Here is an 18,595-nt window from a genome sequence, read left to right on the forward strand (position 1 = left end):
CATTGTACCACTGTTTACAATAGCCAAGACATGGAAGCAGTCTAAATGTCCATCAACAGATGAATGGATAAAGAAGATTTGGTACATGTATACAATGGAATAGTATTCAGCCATTATAAAGAATGAAATAATGCCATTTGCAGCAAACATGGATGGACCTGTAGATTATAATACTAAGTGAAGTGAGTCAGACAGAGAAAGACAAATATTGTATGATATTGCTCACATGTAGAATCTGAAAAAATAAAAAAAGATACACATGAATTTATTTACAAGACAGAGAGACTCACAGAGAATGAACTTATGGTTAACGGGGGGAAGGGTGGGGGAAGGAACAGATTCTGAGTTTGGGATTGACATGTACACTGCTATATTTAAAATAAAATGCCGTTCCATGAAAAAAAAAAAAAGATTTGACCTGCACCTTTGGAGCTGAGGGGAGGTATTACTTACATTTTGTGACCCATGTTTTTCTACTTTATTCCTCAGAATACACCTGATTAAATAAATTTACAATAATAATTGTTTACTAACTTGCAAATACAATAACTAGCACTATGAACCACTAATTGCTCACTCCTCTGACACTCTGTAGTGCTCCTTTTTCTAGAATGTATTTTTCAGTTAGCATATGTTGGCTTGTATAGACAACTATACATTTGTATATTTACATATTATGTGTATAATATATATTTACTATATATACACATATATCCTTTATATTCAAGTAAATTTGTAAATTACAAGTCTCTACAAAAGGCAACATTTTAAAGTTTCTTAAAGGCTTAACACAATTCCCTACATATGTGAACTAACTAATGCATGTTTTAGTTGAATAGTTTATATGCCAGCTTCTACGCCAGGGAAGAGGAGGCCCTGTGAGTGGCCTTTATTGATAATCCAAAGAATTATAGAAAGTTTTAAGTTTAAGGATTCTCTGTACCCTCTTACAAGTCTCATCCTTTTTGTATTTCCTTCCTGTTTAGGTCACCACAGATCACTGAGCATAAAATGTATTATAATTATAATTTCTTCAACATAATTACATTATTATCAATTCCTATTTGCAATATCTCTCTGGCACCAGCCAAATCATCTTATTTTATAATGATTAATAACAATAGTAACAATAATAATTGAGAAATTATTGAGTAAATGAATATGCAGGTATAAGGCTAGACTTTTTATATGTATTATCTCATTTAACCTTTATCCTAATGCTATCCTGTTAAAATTGTCTTTATTCTAATATTACAGATGATGTTGCTAGAGCCCTGAGAGGCCATGTGATCTGCCTGTGGTGACTCAGCCAGAAAGTGGTGAAACTAGGCTTTAAACTAAGATCATTTTTAGTTTCAAAGTTCTCACTCCTTTCATCTCTCCACACTATGTATGAAAAGAACACTGGGTCAGGCAGTTCAAGGCTCCCTAACTTAACTGTGCGATCTCTGGCAACTCACTCACCCCTCCCTGGTCTTAGCTTCCTCAATTACAGTAACTTTGATTGTTTCCACCTTATAATGTCAGGAAGATAAAATTCAGCACTCTGTGGAAACATTTTGAAAATTCTACATGGCATGCAAACTGAGGGATAATTAAGAGATATTATTGGGTCACAAATAGGATTTGTTAAGAAGACCTTTGGCAAACATTTCTGGGATATACCCAGAAACTCAAATACCCAAATTGGATAACAAAATAAACATAATTCCTTTTATAGAATGCAGCAGTGTGCTAAAGAGAAAATGTAAGGGACCCCTTTATATCTTTAATGTTTCCACAAATATGAAGGAAAGTCATTTATAAAGTTGTTAAAACTGTCTATAGCAATTTTTGAAACAGTTTTGTAATTCACCTTTATTTATAGGCAATTTTGCGGTCTTATTCAGGTCTTAGCTGTAAGTCATCACTGAACTTCACATTTCACTCTTTGTTTTATTCAAAATATACTTTCTGACAATGAACCATTTAAATGTGGCTGTGTATATCAAGAGATCTGGTTCAAGTCCTTGCCCTTTACCAACTTGCCTTGTGATCCCGTGCAATTTGTCTTTCCTTTCCATCCCTCATTTTCTTTCTTTACACTTCATTTACACTTAGATTGTACAAGGTGATATTTGAGACAATAATTCCTAAGTCTAGCTGATTTTCAGAATCACATGTAGTCCTTATAAAAAAAATCAAATTCTGAGCCCAACAACAAGGGGTTCTGATTTAGGAGATTTGAGGTAGTTTCAGAATCCACAGTGAGGTCATCTAACAGATACTGAAGGCTAATTTGTGCCAGATATTGTACTCCACATGGTATACAGGACTATATGTATTTATTTCTTTACAATTGTTTGAAGTGAATACTATTATCATTTTCATTATGGTCTATTCTAAGTTTTTAACTGCCTCCTCCTTCCTTATAGTCTCTTGGTGCTTGTCTTTCTCTGTAATTGTATCCTTACTTGTAAACATGTGGCTGCTCTGTATTCTGAACCTGACAATCCCATTACTCAGAGTTTTTTTTGTCATCTAAATCTTGTGTTCACTGTTTGTTTGCTTTTTTATATTGCTTGAGCTTAATCATATTGAAAGTCTTAAGAGCCTTAAGATGGGGAAGTTTTAGATACCAGTTGACTGAGGACAACTCTGGTCTTCTCTGAGGATGGAGCTTCAGGTCAAGAATCTAACTAGGCTCCCTAATCTTACAAATGTCCCAAGTCTCAGAATCCCAATAGCAGTGTTCTCTCCACATGCCTCGCAGGGGAACCTGGCTTCTCTCTGCCACTCTCAGGGGTCCAGATCAAGGTTTCACTTTTTGTTTATTTGTTTGCTTTGTTTTGATTTGGTTGTTCCTTTTTCTAGTGTGTGTATATGGTGGTGTACTTGGAAATCTCTCCTACCTCTTAAGAGATGGCTCATAGGTATGTTTTTTGTTTGTTTGTTTGTTTAATCAGGATTTACTTGTTCTGCAGCAAGAGGATCCCTGAGCCCTCCATAACCTATCATTTCTTTTTTAAAATATATGTCATCTCCTCTGTTAGAATATAAGCTCCATGAATGCAGAGACCATAACTGTCTTAAACTCAGCTCTATCTTTAGTACTCAGTAAAGTTCCTACACATAATATTTTCTTAAACCTTCTATGTGACGTTAAAAGAAAAAACATCTGTGTGACCCAAATATTAAATCATTTCTTACCCACAAACAAATGAGAGATAATACCTTGATCAAATGATGGATTGAATATTGGAGCCACAAATTTTACTTCAACGCTATGCTGTCCAGTACATTAGCTGGTAGCCACGTGCGGCTCTATGCATTTTAATTTAAATTAATGAAAATCAAATAAAATTTAAAATTTAATTCTTCAACCCCACTAACCGTATTTTCCATTACAGAAAGATCTATTGGAAACAATCCTCTATATAAAAACTTCAATCCTCTATATAAAAACTAGATTCTGCAGCTCTTCATATTTCTTTAACCATGGCATGTGCCCTAGACTAAGCAAATAACCTATTTTCCATTAGAAAGTTCTTCCTGTACTCCTTAATTTGCTTATACAACAGCCAGAATTCTCAGCATTGAACAAGGTTTTGCCAACTTGAGTCTAAGCACAAACTCTAGTTATTTCTTTTAAATGTTTAACTCAATTTAGTCAAAATGCAAAAATCCTATTTTTATTACTAAACAGTATATTAAATATCCACTCCTGGTCTTCCATCCTACCCCTGATTATGTGTGGGAGAACTGTTATTTTAATATAAGTGCATACACAACACATACATATAAATAATATGTAATTAGATAATTGGAAATTAATTGTTGTTGATTTTTCTTTAAGACCTTATAAGAATATTCCCATGTTAAATTGGCTGGGCCAGAAAGGCCAATATTTTTTACACATCTAAATGGCTCTCTATTATAATACTATGAAGAGGCTTCACTAATCCTCATGTAATAATGTGTTAGTGATTTGTGCAGAATCATTTCTGTAATATTTCCTTGAAAAGAGTGTAGAATTTTCTGTTTTTTCAGAATAGTTTAGGAGTGGTTCAAAAATTTATTATAGCTTAAGCGTAATTTTAGATATATAGAAATATAACCAAAATATATATAGAAATATAACCAAAATATATATAAATATATATATAAATATATATAAACTAGATATATAGAAACATAGTCAAAATCCTCTATGGATGTGTGAGTGACAGTGTGGTGACAAAGGCACCCCAGAGGCTATTCTTTTAATGCGTGTGATTTACTGATTGTCTGAATGTGATAAAAAAAATGAAATAATTTGCACCCTTTGGGAAAAAAAGACAGTCTATGTAGATAAGGTATTAAAAACTGCATATCAATTTAATATTCCCCACATGGTGTGAAATTTAGTGCTTGTTAAATATAAAATGAATGAGGAATCTAAAAGCAAAACATAAACATTTCACAACAGAATGACCAAAAAATTGCTGATGTAACTTCTTTCAACTCTAAAACATAACCTATTTCCTTTAAATATTATATGAATGCTGCCATGATTTAAAAAGAAAAATGACATCTAATCTTGGAGTATTAAACCAATTTTGTCATGTGCCTTACTGGCTTATCTATTAAAACAGAATTCAAATCCATTTTTAGAATGAATTTCTGAGACTGAAAGAATAATAGTAAAGCTAAATACAAATGCATGGAAAATAAAACAAGCACAGAGAGTTAAAATATCTGAAGAGTTATGTTTTCTGTTAGTTTGTTTGTTTTGCAAAGAAAAACACCAGCAATGATTTCATCAATAAACAATATAAATTTTGTTGTTATCTCATCTCAACAAAGGCAACATTTCAATCTATAGAGTAAATAATTAGCCTTACATGTTAATATCACTGCAGATACATACACACTTTACTATTGAATTTACTGTTCAATTTACTAAAAAGCAAAGGTGTTCTGCCAAAATTCTTGAATATTTAAAGAGCTCAGCATAGTACTGGTAGGTCATAGATATTAAATAAATATTTGTGAAATAGATGAATAAATAAATAAATGTTTTAAATTTCTTTAAATTTATATTTAGTGTGTTGACTTAAGAACTTTAAAATTGTTTCTCTAAATAAAAATATTTAATGAAAAATTCATGTCAAGGAAAATAAAAACATTTTCAAAAATGTTTAAAGGCTGTAGCTACTAGGTTGAAATTTAAAAAAATCAGCAGCCATCTGGGGGATAAGCCCTAAACACCTTATCTCTGATAAATATATTCTAAAAATCAAAACACAAACAAATGATACAAATAAATAAGCAAGCAAGGAAAACAACTCATCTACTTTATTAACTGAGCAATTTTTCACTTAGCATAATTCCCTACAAATTCATCTAATATTTTGCCTATGTCAATAGAATACATCTTTATATTGCTGAATAGTAACTCATGTTTGGTTTAACCATTCACCCACTAAAATATATCTGGGTTGTTTCCAGTTTTTGACTATTGTGAGTATGTCTTTATTTCTAGTTTTATTACATGTAGTCAGAGAATGTATTCCATATAATGTCAATATAAAAAATTTGTTGTGGTGTTTTTGTTTGTTTGTTTGTTTTTTTTGTGGCCTGCAATATGGTTGATCAGTATGTTCCAAAGGTTCTTTGAAAAACATGTATTTTTCTGTTGTTGGGTGGATCAACCTATATCTGTCAACTAGATCTTATTTGTTGATTTTGTTGTTCTGACCTGTATTAGTTTGCTGTGGGTACTGTAAAAAATTACCACAAACTCAGTAATGTAAAACAATAGAAACTTATTCTTTCAGAGCGCTAGAGATCAGAATCTAAAATCAAAGTGTGGATAGCTCCTTGCTCTCTCCACAAGATTTGGAGGAGAATAGGTTTCTTAACCTTTCTAGCTTCTGGTGGCTACTGGCATGCCTTGGTATTCTTTGGCTCGTGGTTGCATCACTCCAATCTCTGTCTCTCTTTTCACATTGTCTTCATGTATGTGTGTGTGTGTGTGTGTGTGTGTGTAATCTCCCTCTGCTTTTCTCTTATAAGGAGGATTCTTGTGATGAATATCATTAGCATTATAATTTTTGTTGCAATCATCACATATGGTTTAGACAGCTCATGAGGAGAAGGATAATCTTGTGTTTACCAGTATTTTTGGTATTTCCATTCTTTTTTCCCTTCCTGATGCTCCTTCAAACATGATTTCTCTTATTTCTTTCAATTTGAAGATCTTTCTTTAGCTATTCTGTTAGGACAAAGACTTTCAGCTTTCCTTCATCTGCAAGTGTCTTTATTCCCGCTTCATTCTTGAAGAATAGTTTCCCCAGACATAGAATTCACAGCTGACATTTCTTTTCTTTTAATATCTAAAAAAATATATATATATATACTACTTTCTTCTGATCTCCATAGTTTCAGGTGAGAAATCAACTGCCATTCTAATTAGTATTCCCTATAAGTAATGCATCTTTTCTCTGTGGCTATGTTCAAGATATTTTCTTTGAATTTAGTTTTCAAAAGTTTAATTATGATGTATCTTGAAACGGATTTCTTTGGGTTTATCCTGCCAGAGATTCATGCAACTTGTTGATTCTGTGGGTTTATATCTTTCATCATATTTGAGATATTTGCAGCTATTATTACTTCAAATGCTTCTAGGGCTCCCATGATATGAATGTTGGGTTATTTGTTATTATGCTACAGGTCCCTGAAGCTCTGTTTATTTTTTTCAGTCTATTTTCCTTGTTCAAATTGAGTAAATTCTATTGAACTATCCTCACTGATTCTATCCTCTGTTGTCTCCATTCTATTTTTGAGCCCACTCCCCCTATTATGCTTACCAATTTATGAATTCTGATAAAGACAGTTTATTTGTATTATGCCTTATGCTATTTTATTAAAACTTTACTATAATTTAGGATGCAATAAAAGCTTAAGGGGATGTTTTGATTTAAAGTAGTTTTTCACAAATTTGCTTCCTCTACATAAAAATATACCATTCCTATAATAGTTGTGCATATTGCTAAATCAATAAATGCAATAGAGAACATCTGAATTTATAATTATAATAAAGCAAAAACAATTCAAGGAAAATCATTTATATTATTTTCCAATTGGATTAAAACTGCACTGATGAAAGAGACACAAATGCGCCAGTTGAATTTGTCCAATTATTAAATAAGGAAAAAAATTCACTGATGAGAAATGTTTTACAATAAAGTTATTTACTGTGTATATTGTGGTTTCTCTTTCATGATTTTTTTTTCTGTAAGAAGTAAGCGATTATCTTATTCTCTCAGTCTCTTGACTCAGAGATTTCAAAAAAATGAACTAATGCCACCTATAAATCAAGAATATATTCATGTTTTGCTTTTTTGAGATGGAATATAACCTAGTCCATTCAGCTTTTTTGTAAGTTAAAGGAGAACACTCATTTACTACATGTAATAAGAGATGTATAATTTTATTTATGCATGTATAGATATACTGATTTCATATTTAAAATAAAGAGAGAGGTAGAAGCAAAGGCAGAAAAGAAAAAGGTCTGTTTGTGATAGGAAATGGGTAGGTTAATACATAGGGAAAAAAGAGAAAGAAAAAGAAAAAGGAAGAACCAGTGAGGAAGATGAAGGAAAACAGTGATGAGAAAGAAAGCCAGGCAAGCAGGAGAAGCAAAGACTGACTGAAGATAGGATATTGAATAAAAAAGGAGTAAGTCCAAAGAACAAAAGGGAGAAGGGAGAAGAAAGTAAGATGTGGAAGAAAAAGAAAATAATTAGAAAGAAGTGTGTGAAGAAAGAGACCAGATGGAGGTCTAAATCTATGAGTTTCAGAGGTTGCTTTTACCTTAAATCATAAGAAAAAAAATTAATGTCCCAATTTTTAATCTAAGAGGTTGTACATTATGTGTATCTTCTTTGTTACACCTATAATATTCTAACAAATATATATCATTAACAAACCCCTCCCCCCAAAAAGCATATCAGGCATATGTGAAATACTCTGGAAATACTTTTTTCAGGACAATTATTTTCTTTGTATTCTAACTATAGCCTGCAGTCTTTTGAGAGCCCAACTTAAGTGGGGAATTGAAGGGTCTTCTTCATTCTGTTCTGTGGGATATATATGTATATCTCCATACTGTGATATCTTTGAAAAGGGGAACCTTGTCTGATCTTTTTATGTTCCTCATCCAGAGCAGTACTAGTAAATAGAAAACAATAAGCACTTCAATGAGTAAATGAAAGTATTCTGTATAAAATGATGAAATACTTTAATATAAAAAAGTGAACATTTCATTTCATAAAAAATATAACATGAAGCAAGAATTCAATTTTATTTCCTTATGTAGACAAGATCTTGGTAAATGGTGCAGGGGGAACAAAGTAAAACATTTTCAGGCTTAGAAGTCCAAATCTTTGTAGTTTTACCCCATATTTGTTCTATGCCTCCAATTTCATCAACTAGCCTAACTACTATATGCTATAAAGAACAAATAAATGTATTGACACATTCCATGTAATTGGGGACAGTGACATAGATAAAACTGATGCACACTCTCAACTGGTCTACTTGTAGGCTGTTCTCTCCTGGTAATTACAACTAGCTTCCTCTCCAGATGTGCTGAAATATCGTATCCTAACCCAAATAACTATATTTGGATAACCATATCTTGAGTATACCTTTCCTACTGGTGCTCATCCCCTCTAAGTGTTCCTTAGGGCACCAAGCTAAGAGAGCATAAGCCAGTGCTCATGAAGTTTTTCATTAAACATCAATTCTCCAAATTCTCCAGTCAACAAGCACAGAAAGGGGGGATAGAGTTAAATTACTACATCTTCAGATTCTTTATCTTATTAACTGAATTCCTTTAATACCATCCCAACTTGAGGGGGCTATTTTTAGCTTATATTGAACATGCTAGTTGATTGATAGTTATCTTCTGGTAATACTGGCTTAATGATACCTAGTTTAAATTTTTATTTTTAAGAACAAATGAGTTGTCAACTAATCTAGTCAGTACAAAATGTAATATATTTTCACAGGACTATAACTGGTTAAAAATGATTTACATAGGCTAAACAATTATTTGGATTCATTTAGCCTCCTGGACTTATTTTCTGAGTATTATTTTAATGAGACTTTTAATGACAGTTATTTTCACAGAAGGGTTTATCTTAATTCTACTATTACTAAGCAGGTTGAAAGTTTTTGAATTGGCTCATGAACCAGTTTCATGATGTACCTGGGTGCAATTTCATTTTGAAGGAAAATGTTTTCCTGTTTAATTTCTCTTCCTTTCCATTTGATCACTGTGTTGAGAAAGTGGCCAAGTGAGAAACAATAACAAATATTTCTATTTATAGTCATAACTTATATTGGCCATAAATCACATTTAAATTTGCCTGTATGAATGTGGAAAGTCAATAGAGCTAATTTCTTGTTCTTCCTCTCCATTAGACAATAAATTAATTTTTGTGAATCTCCTGTGTGAAAAGTGCTGATCAAAATTCTGTGTTAATTTTGCAGGTGATGGAAGTTAAAGGACAAATGATCCATGTCACAGAATCAAATTCCATTTTATTTTTGGGTTCTCCATGTGTGGACAAGTTGGATGAACTCATGGGACGAGGGCTGCATCTCTCAGACATCCCTATCCATGATGCTACCCGAGATGTCATTTTGGTTGGTGAGCAGGCAAAGGCCCAAGATGGCTTAAAGAAGAGGATGGATAAATTAAAAGCAACTTTAGAAAGAACTCACCAGGCCCTGGAAGAAGAGAAAAAAAAAACAGTGGATCTTCTATATTCTATTTTCCCTGGAGATGTAGCCCAGCAGTTGTGGCAAGGGCAGCAAGTGCAGGCCAGAAAGTTTGATGATGTCACTATGCTCTTTTCAGACATTGTTGGCTTCACAGCCATATGTGCCCAGTGTACCCCCATGCAAGTAATCAGCATGCTGAATGAACTGTACACAAGATTTGACCACCAATGTGGATTTTTGGATATTTATAAGGTAATGGGTTTTAGTTATTTATATATAAATACTTTTTAGTAGTAAATTGTCATCTTAATTTAGTTACAAGCATACAGTTTTTTTCTCTATTTAAACTTGATAGTAAGTGATAGCTAATTTTAATTTAGAAATGTCAATATTTATACAGAATACAAGTATTTCTGCTCTATGAGTAAACTTTAATTATGAGTTGATTAGTACTATTGGCATAGCTAATTGTGAGTCATGATATTGCTCAGTAAGAAAAAATTGTATAGAACTAGTCCTCTAAATTTGTTATTATCAAAAAAAATTTGCTGAAATCTAGGCAACTTTTAATTATGTAATTAGTTTTACTTAAAGAGTAGTATTACAATATAAAGTAAAAGTTTTATATTGACAATTAAAAGGAAACAGTAATTTATGTTAAAACATGCATTGCATTGTGAGTTAAATCATGATGAATTAGTATTTTTCACTTCATTATCAGTCAACTGAGGTCCCTTTAATTCTGAGAGAATACATGTAGATATTCTAGCTATTGTCCAAATGACCAATAGTTTTTAGTGGAAGGGCCTTAATTTTCCAAGGTACTTAATGGAAGAGTTTTGAAAATGTATGCAAGTCACCATTTGTTAGTCTGATTTGATGAACTCCCTATTAATTTCTTATTAAAATTATAGCAATACTTTGAGTGATTCAGCTTCATATCCACATAATGAATAACTGTAACTTTACATATAATTTCACATGGATTGCATAATGTCAGGGTGCATGGCTTATTCTTATTCTTTTTTTTTTTTTTAAAATGGAGGACAGCAGTTACTTTCAGTATAAACAAACTAGTGAACTTTATATTTTTATTTTCTTCTTTACTAATCATCTAGATTTCTACTTCTCTTCATAGTATGATCTACACATAAGCAGATCCAGGGCAAACCTGTTTCATATTTTAGTTTCATATTATGATCCAGAGGGTGTTTTCACTAAAGTGTATCTGTCTCCTTTACGGAAAGATGTTCACTAATTCCATTATGTATGATATACAGCCAATGTTAAATACTTTAGAAAGCCTCTTCTGAGTGGTAAAGACTCAGTGTGATGTACGTATGAGGGATTTGCTTTGTTATACAAAATAAGATTTTTTGTAAATTATCTGTAACTTCCTTATAGTTTATTTTTATGTAATTTATGGTAGAGGTAGCCAAATGTCTGATCCTAAACCAGAGACATAATAAGTCTATCACTGTCAATTGCAGAAGAGAGAGCAGATTGTCCTGAATTTCTAGCACTTTTTTTCCTTCAGACTTTGGATGCTAATGTTTTTGTTTGTTTGTTTGTTTGTTTTGGCCACCCGGCTTGTGGGATCATAGTTCCCTGACCAGGGATTGAAACCTCATGGCAGTGATAACATGGAGTTAACCACTGGACCACCAGGGAATTCTCCAGACTTTGGGCACTATTGCACCAAGCTCTGCAACCACAATTGCTGTCTTCTAAATCATTGATTTGCTGTGTTAGTTTCCTTCAGCTAAAGTAGTCATATATTTTTTGTGGCCCTACGTCTCTGCAACTAAATGAGCATGAAAAAAATCTGGTGAAACATGGAAATCCCTGATTTAAGTATAAGTATCATTTTGGTTTTGAGAAAAGAAATGATATATTCTGAGGGTACCAAAACAATTTCAAGTTTTAAAAATATAATGAATTTCACAGTCATCAAGTCTTCCTTCCCTGGAGATAAGCTAGGACACCTCATAGAAAAAGAAAATATGTGGGGATATACTGAATGATCTCAAATTTTCTTATATTAAACTGGACAGGTTCATATAGTTATAAATAATTATCAGCATTTTAAATTATAGAATGGATCTACTCATCCTCAGATACTCAAGACTCTGCTTTCCATCTTTCATATATATATATTGAAAAGTAAACTAAACAATTTTGGTTCACAGAGTCTCTTAAACTGAACTTTCTTATGAAATTTTAGCAGTGCGTTATAAGGTAAAACAATACTAGAGCTAGGTTTTTTTTTTTTAATTTATTTTTTAACTGAATGTAAGATTGTTTAAACCCTATAATGCTTTAAGATTTTCAAAAGTTTCATACACGTGATTTTATATAATACAATAGTAACCTCTTTTCTTACCCCATCCCTATTTTGCCCCTCCGTGCTTCACTTTCCCTATTGGTAAACACTAGTTTATTCTCTGTATCTATGATGTCTGCTTCTTTTTTGTTTTATTCACGTTTGTTGTATTTTTTAGATTCCATATGTAAGTGATATCATACAGTATTTGTCTTTCTCTGTCTGACTTATTTCACTTAGCATGATGTCCTCTAAGTCCATCGATGTTGCAAATGGCAAAATTTCATTCTTTTTATGGCTGAGTAGTATTCTATTGTCTACATATACCATATCTTCTTTATCCATTCACTGATGATGGACACTTAGATTGCTTTCATTCCTTGGCAATTGTAAATAATGCTGCTAGGAACTTTGGGGTGCATAAATCTTTTTGAATTAGTCTTTTTGTTTCTTTCTGATATATACCCAGTAGTAGATCCTGGGTCATATGACAGTTCTACATTTAGTTTTTTGAGCAACCTCAAAATTGATTACTGCTGCACCAATTTACCTGCACAGTGGCTACACCAATTTACCTTCCCGCCAACAGTGTAGGACAGGTCCCTTTTGTCCACATCCTTGTTAGCATTTGTTATCTGTTTTCTTTTTGATGATAGCCATTCTGATTTGTGTGAGATGATATCTCATTGTGATTTTGATTTGCATTTCTCTGATGATTAGCAATATTGAACATCTTTCCATGTGCCTGTTGGTCATCTGCATTCCCTCTTTGGAAAAATGTCTATGCAATTCTTCTGCCCATTTGTATTGTTATTTTTGTGTGCGTTTTTGATGTTGAGCTTTATGAGCTGTTTACATATGTTGGATATTAACTCCTTATTGGTCATTTTGTTTGCAAATATCTTCTCCTGTTCAGTAGATTGGCATAGAGGGAACATATCTCAAGGTTATAAAGGCCATATATGAAATTCCAACAGCTAACATCATACATCATACTCAGTGGTGAAAAGATGAAAGCATTTCCTCTAAGATCAGGAACAAGACAAAGATGTCTACCCTCACCACTTTTATTCAACAATTTTGGAAGTTCTAGCCATGACAATAATAGAATAAAAAGAAATAAAAGGAATCCAAATTGGAAAAGAAGTAAAACTGTCACTGTTTGCAGATGACATGATACTATACCTAGAAAATCCTAAAGATGCCATCAGAAAACTTCTAGAGCTCATAAATAAATTTGCTTAAGTTATAGGATACAAAGTTAATATACAGAAATCTGTTGCATTTCTATACACTAACAATTAAATGTCAGAAATAGAAATTAAAGAAACAATCCTATTTACCATTATATCAAAAATGAAATGAAATACCTAGGAATAAACCTGCCTAAGGAGGTAAAAGACCTGTACTCAGAAAAGTATAAAACACTGATGAAAGAAATTGAAGGCGACACAAACAGTTGGAAAGATATACCATGTTCTTGGATTGGAAGAATCAATATTGTTATAATTACCATACTACACCAGGCAATCTACAGATTTACTGCAATCCCTATGAAAATAGCAATGATATTTTTTATAGAACTAGAACAAATAATTTTAAAATTTATGTGGAAACACAAAAGACCCCAAATAGCCAAAACAATCTTGAGAAAGGAAAATGCAGCTGGAGGAATTGGGATCTCTGACTTCAGACTATACTACAAAGCCACAGTCATCAAAACAGTATGGTACTAGCACAAAAGCAGACACATAGATCAATGGAACAGAATAGAGATCCCAGAAGTAAATTCACACAGTTTCGGTCAATTAATTTTGTGACAAAGGAGGCAAGGATATACAATGGAGAAAATACAGTCTCTTCAATAAGTGGTGCTGGGAAAACTGGACAGCTACTTGTAAAAGAATTATATTAGAACATTCTCTAATACTGTATGTAAAAATTAACTCAAAATGGATTAAGGACCTAAATGTAAGCCTGGATACTATAAAACTCCTAGAGTAAAATATAGGCAGAACACTCTTTGATATAAATTGCAGCAATATTTTTGTGTGTCTGTCTCCTAGAGTAATGGAAATGAAAGCAAAACATAAACAAATGAGACCTGATTAAACTTAAAATATTTTGCACAGCAAAGGAAACCATCAACAAAGCCAGATGTTTTTAGTGTATCTCCAATACTAGTGTGTATGTGTATCTAGAATAGGTGTACAAGGTGGCTTTGATGTTTACTCAGGCTTATTGGGGGTTGCATCTGGGGGATTCAGACTGGGAAACACAATATGTGCTGAAGCCTGAGTAATGATAAAATGGACAGAGAGAGGGAAGGAAAAATAAAGAAGAATATTACCTTTGTATTGGATAAATGAGAACTACATTAAAAGGTATATAAATTAGAAATTCTCTATCTGACCTGCCTAATTTAAGGTTTCTAATTAGTGTAATCTTTCCCACTTATTTTCTAGAACATTTACATAGTGCTATTTTATACCAAGAACTATTTGCCAAAATTTTAATTGCTATTGAAAAAAATCCCAAAGTTGACAGAATTTTTTTTAAGGATCACAGATCTGCTGATTTTATAAAATTTAAAAGAGTTTTCTTGGATTTAAAGTATGTGTAGAATTTTTGATGAAATAATCATACCACAGAGAAAAATAAGGTATAGCCCATTTTTGTTTTATGTTAGAAATGTGAAGGGAAACCAAGTAAAGCTGAATGTAAAAAAAAAAAAGTATTAGAAGACTAGAGACAGTGCCTCAGAGGAGTTATTCAAAGTCTGTTACATGCAATAAGACTCCAGTCTCTAAATTTATTTGTTGTCCCTCTCTTGATCATCTAATTATCCATGTTTTCCTATCATAAGGGATATGATACAGTAATGAATTATAATTCCAGTGGTAGAGTTTAATAACAAGGTTTTGCTAAAATAACCAAGCTTCCAATAAAGTACAAGGTTAAGGACGATGCTGTGTATTTTACTGTGCATATTGCAAACACTGAGAAAATTAGTGTTTAAAATGTTTGACTACCAAGATATTACAGGTGTATGAATGCTAAATGAGAACAAGGTAAATTGAAGGAATCGTGGATTATAACTTTGATCTCATAATTAGAAAAGCAAATATTCAGTAAATAATGTAAATAGTCAACATAATGTAAAGAGGGTGAGTCAAAAATTACCTGCACTCTGGCTGTAGAGTTTACTTTAATTAACTTTTAGAAAACACAAATACATCATTTTTCAACATAATCTCCTTGCTTTTCAGTACCCTTTGCCCATCTGTCAACAAACTTTTGTATTCCCTCATTAAAAAATGTCTTAGGCTGAACTGCAAGCCACGAATACACCATTGTCTTCACTTCTTTATCAGAAGTGAATCTTCATCCTTGTAGGGCTGCTTTCAGGGGACCAAACAGGTGAAAGTCTGATGGAGCAAAATCAGGACTATAGGGAGGATTCTTTGACACCTCAAAATGAAGTTTTTGCAGTGTCAACAGTGTGGGCAGAAGTGTGTGGAAGTGCATTGTCATACAAGATCACATCACCCTTGGATAGCAGTCCTCTGCATTTAATCTGAAGTTTAGGCTTCAGCTCTTCAATAAGCATCTCACTGTAATGAGCTCTGTTGATTGTTGAGCCTTTGAGCCATGGCTGATTTGCAAATGATTTGACACATAATCCACTGTCACTCGTCTATTTGATAGAATCATTTCACATGTACAGTCAATGTTGTCATCAGCCATGGATGTGGATGGGTGTCAAGCTCCTTCTGAATGGCTAACACTTGTGCAACCTTCCTTGAATTTCTCTATCCATTCATACACACTTCTTCATGACAAAACACTTTCTCCATACTGCACACAAAGTCTTCAATAAATAATGGCACCAGGTACACCCTAAGACCACAAAAAAATGAATAACTGCACACTGCTCTTCTTTCATGCAAATCACAAGTGGGGCATCCACTTGTTTGCTCACACTGCAGTTACAAATGAACTGATATAACACATTTACACCTGCAGAGCAGTGACTTGGGAGACAGTAGCCTTGAATGGAAAGTGCTGATAAGGCAGTGTGCCCAACATAAGTTTTAACATAACTGGAGTGTAGATAATTTTTGACGCACCCTTGTATTACATAACATTTTGCTCCTCAGATTTTATAGGCGATAGAGAATAAACAAAATAAAGAACCAGTATCTCTAACTTTTTAAGTCAAATGTATATAGATAATAATAAATAATAACTAATGTAGTAATAATTGCATTCCATGTTGAAGCAATCTAATGTGAGTTTTGCCTCATTTTATATTTTTGTCTTTGGCAAGCCCTTTAGTTTGACATAAAGAAGAAGCAAAGAGGGGGATGAATCTTTCTCCATTGTCCTCTTATTGCACTCAGCCGAGGCTGCAGTTTCCCAGTGCTATCTTAAATACAGTCCTTACAGCTCTCATCTTTTCACCTTTAACACTTTCTTAACTTTCCTCCAGTTCTATAAACTGTAAAGTTGTGATACTAAATGTATTTACATCATAGTTATATTGTGAGCATTTCAATGAGTTGAAATGTGTAAGCTTAGAATAGCACCTGGTATATAGTAGTAAAAGGACATGTTAGTTGTCATGATTTCTCACATAGGTACATTTGGACATATGGGAGTGGGTATGTCTTATGTGATTATTTTTTGTGTTTTTGTATGTATGCAACTAAAGTGTACTCAGTGCTTATTAGAAAATAATAAAGTATGATCTCATTTAATCCCCCATGACAAATATATGGACTTGTTACATCATCTCCACTTTCAAATAAATAAACTGAATTTCAGAGAAGTTAAATATAGATAATATTGCTATAAATCAAAATTTGAACTGACACTTGTCTGAATCTAAAACTTACAATTTTCCCACAAGTCTAGGCTGTGGTCTAGACAAAGATCAAATAATAAAAGCAGAAAGTGGAAACTGTTTCAAAACTATTTTACATGATCAATAACTATAATTATACTGTGAAGTGATAAGGAAAACACTGTGACAACATTACCCAATTCCCCTCCCATCTCTTGAGTTGCAAATAGTTCAGAGTTCTGAGAAACCGCATGTTTAAAAGTTGGGGACACTCCCATTTGCCATACTTTCTTTTTGTCAGAAACTAGCTAGCATCTTCTCCCTTAATTTCTCTTATGGAGAAGTAGTGTACCAAGGAAATAGTGGGATCAATGATCCCAAGTGCAGGCAGTAAGGGACATAATTTTAAAAGAATTAAACTAATAAAACTTGATTTTTTTCAAAATCACCTTGCCCAGGCAACTCTAAAGCATGTTAGTAATAAAAATACTTTCCTCTATTGCAGTGGTAGTAGAGAGGCATTCCCATCACAAACTCCAAACCTGGTTTACAGATGTTGGTAGAGTTAAACACTGAGTATCAGTGTCAGGCTTGGGTTGGGAAGAAAGATTAGAAAGACAAGATAGGGCTTTACAATGTTGTGCTAATTTCTGCTGTATAATGAAGTGAATCAGCTATATATATATATATATATATACACATATATCCCCTCCCTCTTGGACCTCCCTCCCACCACCCCCTTTCCTACTCATCTAGGTCACCACAGAGCACTAAGCTGAACTCCCTGTGCTATACAGCAGGTTCCCACTAGCTATCTATTTTATACATGGTAGTGTATATATGTCAATTCCAATCTCCCAATTCATCCCAACACTCTCCCTTCCCCAGTGCCCACACATTCATTCTCTATGTCTGCATCTCTATTCCTGCCCTGCAAATAAGTTCCTTAAAAATCTAAAAATAGAACTACCATATGACCCAGCAATCCCACTACTGGGCATATATCCTAAGAAAACCATAATTCAAAAAGACACATGCACCCCAATGTTCATTGCAACACTATTTTAAATAGCCAGGACATAAAAGCACCTAAATGTCCATCAATGAGGAATGAATAAAGAAAATGTGGTACATATATACAATGGAATATTACTCAGCCATACAAAGGAATAAAACTGGGTCATTTGTAGAGATGTGGATGCACCTAGAATCTGTCGTACAGAGGGAAGTAAGTCAGAGAAAAACAAATATCGTATATTAATGCATATATGTGGAACCTAGAAAAATTGTGCAAATGAACCTATTTGGAAGGCAGGAATAATATATATTTTTAGCACAATTCTAATGAGTAGAAAACTAATTTAGAAGGAAGGTAAAAGTCAAAGATGTGTTTTGTTCTGATAATTTTTCTACTGGGGGATTTTATTGTCAGTTTCAAAATACCATAATGCCCTAAAAATTACCTGACAATGGTTTTGTCTCATTTGTATTTTCTCCTTTGTCAAGTACTTAGGCTGGAGATAAGAAAGAAAAAGAGAGAATGTATCCTTCTCCACATTACTCTCATTCCATTTAGCTAAAACTGTGGAATCCCAGTGCTATCTTAAGTATACTATTTGGAATTCTCATCTTTCTACATTTAACCACTTATTTTATCTCTCTGCTTCAGTTAC

The 18,595-nt window shown here is 33.1% G+C and overlaps 1 protein-coding gene across 2 annotated transcripts in view; it reads left to right on the top strand.

The window, feature by feature from the left end:
- Positions 1–18,595, top strand: part of GUCY1A2 (guanylate cyclase 1 soluble subunit alpha 2) — a 375,283-nt gene that overhangs the window by 201,310 nt on the left and 155,378 nt on the right. For both annotated transcript variants that reach the window (XM_057749769.1, XM_057749770.1), the window contains exon 5: positions 9,520–10,005. In XM_057749769.1, the coding sequence (XP_057605752.1) occupies positions 9,520–10,005 (486 nt within the window). The remainder of the gene's footprint in view (positions 1–9,519; positions 10,006–18,595) is intronic.

The sequence above is a fragment of the Hippopotamus amphibius genome, chromosome 9 (genome assembly GCF_030028045.1).
Source record: "Hippopotamus amphibius kiboko isolate mHipAmp2 chromosome 9, mHipAmp2.hap2, whole genome shotgun sequence".
Lineage (NCBI taxonomy): Eukaryota > Metazoa > Chordata > Mammalia > Artiodactyla > Hippopotamidae > Hippopotamus > Hippopotamus amphibius.